The following is a 9,135-nucleotide window of genomic DNA, read 5'->3' as shown; positions in this document are numbered from 1 at the left end:
TTGCATATCTGCATTCAAAGCACGCACTATAAGGTGTTAAGCATTGTCATATAACAAGTCGAAAGAGTGATGTGATATTCTTAGAGTGTTAAGTTGGTCCCCCGGGCCCTTTATCACAGTGAGTCTCAGTAATATTGCTGCAATATTATATCGCTAGACACCACCCATGTCATCACAGTTAAAGTACTGTCGGAAATAGGGAAAAAATATTTTTTGGCTTTTACACTGTATCCCTAAAAGTTACACAATTGCAAATAGCATATGTCGAAATAACTCACATCGGCCTGATTGGGCGTTCAAAATGATGCATAATAGGATATCCAGAAATGCATGTTTACTCGCATCTCGATATCTCTCCAGGGTATACGTTACGATCACTCTCCACTGTGGAAAGTGATCGTAACGTATACCCTGGAGATTATCGAGGATGGTTTACTCGTAAAATAGTGCAAACTTAGAAAAAATACCAATAGCTGCTGAAAACAATACATCAGGCTATAGATGGCAATTAGGTCGCTCAGCCAGGTATGACAACGGAACGTCGACTCACTGGCATGAAATGCATGTACTGCCTACGGGCACAAGGGGTCATCTCAAAGATATATTGATGCTTTTTCATGTGCGTTGAATATGTCTCATCTATTGATTAACATCTTTCGTGTCTTTCTGTCATAAAGTTTATGTTGAGATATGTAAAAGAGTATGATACCCATAGAAAAGCTTAAATTAGCCATCGTACTAATTGTCTCAAAATATATAGGTGACATGACCACCCGAAGATCGACATGACTAGATATTACTTGTAAATTGTTTTGACATGCCGTTTACTTCCCCATTTAATTCCCCGAAAGGATTATCTCATCTTAGCTGATATCTCTATCTCCCAGCCCGACCCCAACTACCGTCTGCAACACCCGTCCTGACTATGCTTTTGAGAAGACCCCTCTTACCTGTTTCTTTTTATTGTGATTGTGAGACTCCATGGTAGCTTCATCCTTAACAGTTTCAGTCTTACAGTTATTTTTTACGTCAGCTATTGTTCATAATGAAGCTAATTCTAATTTCAAAATGAGCATTTAAAAAAGTTTCTTTTGTAATACAATATCTCCGCACACTAATTAACATAAAGCCATGGTCTGTTTCAAATAAGTCGCAGTGGACTTTGAAAAAAACCCTGCTTTGCTCATTTCTGCACAAATGTCTCGTCAGTAAAGTCCTTTTTCCTATCTCCCTACCACTGAGACTGTAGTTCGAGCTTAGTTTAACAGATATTTCATATTTTCACATATTAACTACATACATCGTAGACATAAATGCGAAAAAACAGTGTTTTTTTGTCTATTTCCGACAACACTTTAATCACAGTTCATCCTTGTAACATAAACCTGATCCCCTGAATAATCTTCCGAAACAGATTATCTCTGCTAATCTTCTGCTTATACAAGTTAAGGGAAACAAAGTCAAAACGGATGATATGGATCTATTTGCATTCTTAGATTTTCATCAACACCAGGAATCTTCTCCCAAATGTTTCCACAAATCTAACAGTGAAGATGCTAAGCAATATCTTTATGAGCAAGAAAATCAAAACACTTGAAAGAAGCCTGCTTATGACCATTCGCTTATGTTGATGTGAGGTTAGTTGACATCAGTAGAAGAAATAGAATCAATTGTTTTCAATGATACTATATCTTTCTTGCGTGCAGAAATGTATCTGAAGAAAGGTCCAACTACCCCACATAATCCGTACATGCTTCCAGTCAGGTGAATGTTCGAGAGTGTATTCCTTCATGTAAAACTACAGCTCAGGTTATTTTTCAAAGAAAGGTTCTTCATTATGTTTCGTTTGTCGTTATTCCGTCAGATCAGGGATCTCATGTCATTTCTTCAGCAGTCTATGTATTAGTTTATGCATATCTCATCGTCGTTGAAGCATCCAGTGCAAATCATCCTGCATATTAGGTAACTATAGAGAGGTTTCGTCACACTCTTCAGTATCTTACTATTTGGAAATATATGGGATGGCATTCATTCATTCATTCATTCATTCGTTCGTTCGTTCGTTCGTTCGTTATGGTGTAAGAGAGTAAGTTCAGAGGGACATACAAACACCTGGCTCTCGTATGAAAGACAATTTTATCATACCACTAAGATTACATTCTTAGTATCTTGAAAATGTACTTACTTTATGTTTTTGCCATGTTTCTCCTCTAGCTAATTTATTGAATTGTGATACTGTTTGAACTTGTGACTTGGCAGCTTCACTGTCAATTGCAGCCCTTAAGTTATAGATAACTCAGCTGTAAAGTTGTGTCCTTAGTGTAAAATTCATTTGAATCAAAAGATTCAACTGTCAGAAATATTGCAGGATTTTCCTTCCTTGTCAATGGATTTACCTGATGCAGGTGAAGGTAAAACAAGAATGAATCCAAAGAAGGGAGTTCAATACATGCTTGATGCTTACATGATTGAAACAATCCATAGTGACTGAAGTTCACTTTACAATTTTTGCCAAACTTTTATGTTAAAAAATATGTAATGGCTGAATGCTGTTGCTAAACCTGACTCTTACTCAATACCAAGAACTAATGATTCCATCAACAAAATCAGTCAAGCAAGTGCCTCACCATGTTTGACCCATTGAAGGGATTTGGGCAGTTTCCACTACCTGAACGGACAATTCAGTTTAGTGATTCCAGACAGATTTTTATATATACAAATAATTTCGGAAGCCACCCTCCAGTCTCTTATCAATCGCAATTCAAGCAGTTTTGAGGACGCAAAAAGCCTACACGGATGCATATTAGCACTCATTCCATAAGTGGGACAAATACTCCACACTGACCCGTGCCTTCTTCAACATATTCAGGCTGAAGCCAGGTTGACAGCAAATTTGGTGAAATATTAATTTGTTCCTGCATGTGAGTAAGTTTGGATTCATGTCATGACCAACCCCTTCTGGAAACGATGGAGGTTATTTTAAAAGTTGTGTTACAAGACGTACTGACTGGATATCATGCACATCCATAGCTATCAAAAATGTTAACATTTCCAAAACAGGCCTTCTAGCGACACACTGTTCATATGTTATATTGCATTATATTGTTAAATGCATGTTAGACTGCATGTTCCAGATGTTTGTTTAAGAGACAGTAGGACCCTGGAATAAAATGATAAAATATTTATCATCTGTCAACATGGCTGGTGAGAGATGTTCCAAGAATTATTTAGCAGAATAGACTTTTTATTCCTGGTAGTTGTTGTTTATACTAAAATAATGTTATAATTGTGAATGTAGTTATTGTTTGTTATAAAAGCTAAACATGTGAGAAATAGAAATATTATACGCTAGTGAAATATGAGAATAAACTATTGGAAAGGATTATTCTTTTCTACATGAAAGGCACACAGAAAAGTATTAGATATGATTGGTGATAATAAACATGGAAAATATACTCAACGAACTGACGTGCATTTTGTGCATGAAAACAAAGAACCCCAAACCAATATACAGGAAAATGCTGTTATACATATGTACATCTATAACTGATAAAGAATAGTTGTGGGAAACAAGCGGTTTCTTTATATCAACTGATATACTAAATCGACAGGAATCTGTTCATCACTGTTATCACTTGAATACAATCTTGGTCAAATGAAAATGGGAATGAAAATTGTGAACTCCTTTGCCAGAAACTGGCCACAGTGTGGAGAGTGTCTGGACTTTGAGGTTTCTAGAATTTAATTGTGACGTTGACCTATAATCATGAAAATGAACATTTCTTATCATTATTAAATTTGCAGATCATGCATATCCATACCTATCACCACATTTGACGTTTACAGTACGTGTCTTCCAGCAAACAGGAAAACGCATGTAGGACTACATGTTTCATAGGAGACCATGCGACGCTAGAATGAAGTGATAAAATATATGCGTATTTTCTGCCGACATAGTTAGTTACAGATGTTCAAAGGATATTTGGTAGAGTAAATGTACCGGGACATAGCTATACACATGTACATCTAAAGCTGAAACAAACAGGTACTTTCTATCAACTGACATCATAAATCGACATTAATCTCAAGACGCGGATCACATTAATCACTTACATAAGATGTCGGTCTATAATCGTGGAAGTGGAAATGGATGTTTCCTATAATTATGAACTATGTTTAGTCCTGTTGTTGCCATGTTCATCATTATCAATTGTCATCAACGTCTTATTAATAACTTTCCAGCGGTTTATCTGATATCCTTCCACAGAATACGGTCTCCGTCGTCCTGGTAATCCTCTGCACGCAATATGCACTTCTCCTCTACAACATTCAGCAGACGCTCAGGCAGGTCCTCCACCTGCACGGGGCCCACAAGTAGCACAATGATCCGGTTAGGAATCAGATCCGTTACCGAATAAAGTGCTGCATCAATGGTAAATTGTGACCACTGAGAACAATCTTGAAGGAAGTCATCTGAAATCACCAGAACAGACTTCCAACTGTTAGTGATACCGCAAATAATACCGTCGGCGATAGGAACACCTGGAAGAACATCCCGATCCTTCAGGAACAGACGCACAGGCTGATTACACAGTTCCAGCTCTGGTCGTACTTTCCGATAGACGAAAGGAATGTCAGCCTCACAATACGCGACAAAGAAGGTGAAATCAAAATCTTTGGCTGTTAAATATTGAATGCCCAACCCAAAGAGTTTCAGTAAAGCATTATGATATCGCACTGGATTGTTGGAGACTATGTATACAGCAATAATTGAAGTAAACATTACAACCATTAATGTAACTGTGATGCTAAGCATCAGTTTGCCTGTACAGTAACGAAACAATCTTTCATGATGTTGGACCACATCCACAGTTCCTGTCATTGTGCCATTATCCAGAATGCAAGGGAAGTTCCTGTCAGTCTCGTAAATGACAGGTGTATCCACCAACCAAAGAATGAAGTCCAGATTTTCACAGCTACAAGAAAAGGTGTTCCCTTTGAAAATAAGTTTGAGGTTGTTCTTTTCAAATGACAAATCCAGTTTTGATCTTGTGTCTTTATCCAACTGTCCAATCAGGTTAAAGGACATGTCGATAAGGATAAGCCGTGGATATTCAATGGTTTCAATAGGAATGGTGTCAAACTCATTGTGAGATAAATTTAGATGAACGATTGTATTAGAAATTGGACGAAGTGATATATCAGTCAGTTCATTCATTGAAACATCCAAGTATTGTATTGATTTCAGAGGACTGAATACACTATGTTCACTAAAGGATTTATGGGCAAATTGTAACTCGCAATTTCGTAATGTCAAATGTGTTGCGTTTTCAAATGAGTGAAAATCAAACACATCATTAAACTTGTTTCCTGATAAATCAACATTGCTAACATTTTCTAAACCCCCAATGTGCATTAAACCATGAATCAAGTTAGAAGCCAGGAGAACAGTTACCAGGTTGTGTGTGTTTTGAAATACGATTTCTTTGATGGTGCTTGAACCTCCTGATATATCAATTAAACCAAAATATCTAATCTTAGGAGGCAATGTGAGTGTTACTGTTATGCTTTTACCTAATGTTTCATAACTTTGAGTCCTTGGAAAGTCACCGTCTATTTTCTGCAGGCTGCAATTGAAATATTCAAGGTGGGAAAATCTAAAAAGGAAAAATAGTACAAAAAAATCCCCAACAAAAAAATTGTCAGACACATCAAGAACTTTCAAACAACTTTTAAATGGATCTTGGTAGATTGCTGCATATTCGACTAAGTATAATTGATTGCTTCTCAAAGAGACTTCAGTGACACATATTTTGTTCAGATAACGCATACTTTCTTTAGTTAGGCTTTTATCAACAAGGTCTTTTTGATCGTGCATTTTGTGCTTGTATGTAGCATTGAACCAAATCCTGGTCATATTCAGATTTACGAAGGGATAGAGAAGACGTAAAGCGTTGTGGTTTCCTATCTGATTGTGGGTTAGTTCCAACTGTTTTAGAAACAATAGTGGCTCCAGAACGCCTGGCTCACAGTCGTTTATACCACAATGATTTAAAACCAAAACCTCAAGCTTTGTTTCATTTAAACTCTGAAATGTTTCATTTCTTAATTTTTCTGTTGAACATTCGCCTCCGTATATAAACCTGGAGTCCATCTGGAGTACTTTCAGATTTGTTAGGTTGGAGAATCCTGGACCAAACAAAGGATCAGGAACTGAGTCGATATACAGACTGTGGAGCTTGACGAGAGGGGGAAACACCCAATCCGGATATGATTTCATTTCAGTTTTTTCAAGATTTAGAGTTTGCAAACACACAAGGTCACGGAAGACTTCCTCGGGGAAAGACACTTTGTCTGATCGCAGCTTGTTCCGAGCAAGGAGAAATTTAGTGAGACTAAACAGGCCCCTGAATGCCCCTGGTTCCATCTCTGACAGCGGGTTCATGTTGATATTAAGGTAGATGAGCTTCCTAAACTTGTAAAATGTGTTATTTGTGAGAATTTTCAGATCATTTTCACTCATATCCAGAGCTGTTATATTTTCCGGAAGGTAGTCTGGAACATGTTGAAGTTTTCTTCCAGTACAGTCAGCAAACAAACCTCCATATTGCTTGTCATAATGCACTGCACAAATCTGTACATTTCCTTGGCACACTGTGAATGTCAGCAAAACAAGGAGAGTCCTCAACATTGTGTCTGAAACAACAAACAGTGCATGGACATCGCTCATCGTATACATTATTTTGTTGACATCAGAATAACATCTTATGCAATGCTGATTCATTCATCTGGTATTTGCTTTAGTGTGTAGGGCCATGCTTTCTCCAAAGTTACAATTAATTCCAAACGTAACTGCAACTGACAATTGTTAAAGATACGCCAAAATAGGCAAGGCGTGGCTTGCAATGTTATGACGTTGGTTTGATGCGAGCATGTGGATTTGCACCATACTTAAAAGCTTGCTGTAGGCATAATGTCACTGTTATGTGTCTTACCTGTGTATGAACACGTGAATTAAAATACCAAAATATAACTAAAATGTTGACTATTTCTTCATGATGATTAAAACAAATGAGGACAAATTACAAATATGGGGACAAAGAACTACATTTTCGTTATGCACATAATCTACCATGGTAAACGTAACGGTTTGTTGTTACATGACAGCACTATATATCCATTGTGTAAACACGCTCCAGGGCCTAGATTTTCGAAGCGATCTTAGCGCTAAGATAGTCATAAGTTCATCTTAATGACACTTACGACTATCTTAGCGCTAAGAGAGCTTCAAAAATCTAGGCCCAGATGTTTAAAATTGTACAGAAGGGAGTAGTGTGTGCTATATTTAGACGAGTTCTGGAAGTTATACCACTGGGTTCTACATCCCTACGGGCCATTCTTCTATATTCTGACCCAGGGAGTTGGGGAATTGTTCTTCAGTGTTTCTTTTCACGGTGGTTGCAGTTACTATATCTGTCTACATTGCAATAATCCTAGAATGTATCATACTGCTTTTGAATTTGTACTGCCACTTTAATTTATACTGTCACTGAAATACCTGTACATGTGTTGTCATTTGTACTATTTTGGAAACATAGCTAATTTAGAATTACGGAATATCACATTGCCTTGTCTGTTGGTTGCACTGCGTTACGGACTGATTTCTGCTGAACTCCTGCATTGTTTTCTACCTGGGAATCAGCACGGAACAAGTATTAAGGGACAAGGAAAAGATCCCAACTCTTGTATGTAAATAAACATATTATGAGAACGAGCTCTGTGCACTCCGTGTAACGTACAACTCTCAATGCATAAACCCTTTTTTCAGTGGCACAATATTGTATATTGCCACTTGGGAGAGATCGATTTAAATGTCACCAACAGTGATCTGTTTGATTGGCATTTAGAAGTTGGTGACTAATAAGAAAGTAAGAGAGTTTATGGATAACAACTTCTTTATTATATATGATGCGACGCAGTGAAGAGGTTCTGTGCTGTAGTACTTTACTCTTGCTTGACAACGGTATAAGAATCCATACCGAAACGTCGCATCATATATAATAAAAGAAGTTGTTATCCATAAACTCCCCTTACTTCTTGTCACTGTCAGTGTAATACACTTCAAACACTGTCAGACAATGAGTAACACCGCATTTTACTGAATGTGAAAGGAACATTTGAACAAAGATGAAACACTGACATTGCTCAATGAATAACACCGCACCTGACTGAATGTCAACAGAAACAGTGGAATGTAATTGAAACACCGTCACACAATGAATAACATCGCGCTGAATACAGTTGAAACACCGTCACACAATGAATAACATCGCGCTGAATACAGATGAAACACCGTCACACAATGAATAACATCGCGCTGCATACAGTTGAAACACCGTCACACAATGAATAACATCGCGCTGAATACAGAAGAAACACCGTCACACAATGAATAACATCGCGCTGAATACAGTTGAAACACCGTCACACAATGAATAACATCGCGCTGAATACAGAAGAAACACCGTCACACAATGAATAACATCGCGCTGAATACAGTTCAAACACCGTCACACAATGAATAACATCGCGCTGAATACAGATGAAAAACTGTAACAAAATGAGTAACGTTACATTTTACCCCATTTTATACATGGTCTCTGATAGTCGATAACTATAAAGTGGCACAAACGCAGTGAGCAGGCTATTGTTTATCATTCTTTTTTCCAAAGCATCTAATACTTATCTCACCTGTTGTTTCAAGGTCTATATCTTCCTAACCAACTGCATCATTAGTTATGTACATAAAACGTCCGGAGTATCCAGAGTGCGACCATCAGCCTCCGTTCTCCTCACAGGTGTGGCGTCTCCGACCCTATCCCCGACAACTTTAACCAACTGAGTTCCCGGAAATAGGAGTACCTCCTTGTTTAGGTTCAGTGAGCAGGGTCAAATGTTGTAAACACCATCATATGAGATAGATCGGGTAGGATGATGTGACCCATGGTGATACTTCATTGGCTGTACTCGTCACAAACATATGAAATGACAAATGTGTACCATCGACCTGAGTAGTTGTGTATTAGTCACGCTGACAAATTTTTGAATGGGGATTCCCATGTTAAATTTTTCGAT

At 37.7% G+C, this 9,135-nt stretch overlaps 1 protein-coding gene across 1 annotated transcript; it reads right to left on the bottom strand.

The window, feature by feature from the left end:
• Nucleotides 1-4,222: 4,222 nt before the first annotated feature.
• LOC124269469 (slit homolog 2 protein-like) lies at nucleotides 4,223-8,889 on the bottom strand. The gene is made up of 5 exons (XM_046704472.1): nucleotides 8,752-8,889; nucleotides 6,317-6,696; nucleotides 5,611-5,627; nucleotides 4,800-5,531; nucleotides 4,223-4,649 (listed from the first exon to the last, which is right to left on the bottom strand). The coding sequence occupies exons 2-5, from the start codon at nucleotides 6,689-6,691 to the stop codon at nucleotides 4,247-4,249; spliced, it is 1,527 nt and encodes a 508-aa protein (XP_046560428.1). The 5' UTR covers nucleotides 6,692-6,696; nucleotides 8,752-8,889; the 3' UTR covers nucleotides 4,223-4,246.
• Nucleotides 8,890-9,135: the final 246 nt, after the last annotated feature.

Source organism: Haliotis rubra, unplaced genomic scaffold (genome assembly GCF_003918875.1).
Source record: "Haliotis rubra isolate DU_JTF1 unplaced genomic scaffold, ASM391887v1 Scf145, whole genome shotgun sequence".
Taxonomy (NCBI): domain Eukaryota; kingdom Metazoa; phylum Mollusca; class Gastropoda; order Lepetellida; family Haliotidae; genus Haliotis; species Haliotis rubra.
The sequence above is the reverse complement of the archived record's forward strand: the minus strand, read 5'-3'. Positions and strand labels throughout refer to the sequence as shown.

Excerpts from the sequence above, each read along its gene's own strand:
- LOC124269469 (XM_046704472.1), bottom strand. The coding sequence starts at position 6,691 with ATGTTGAGGACTCTCCTTGTTTTGCTGACATTCACAGTGTGCCAAGGA. Across the intron at positions 4,650-4,799 it reads CTGATGCTTAGCATCACAGT|GTATTGTGAGGCTGACATTC; the intron begins TACATTAATGGT and ends CTTCTTTGTCGC.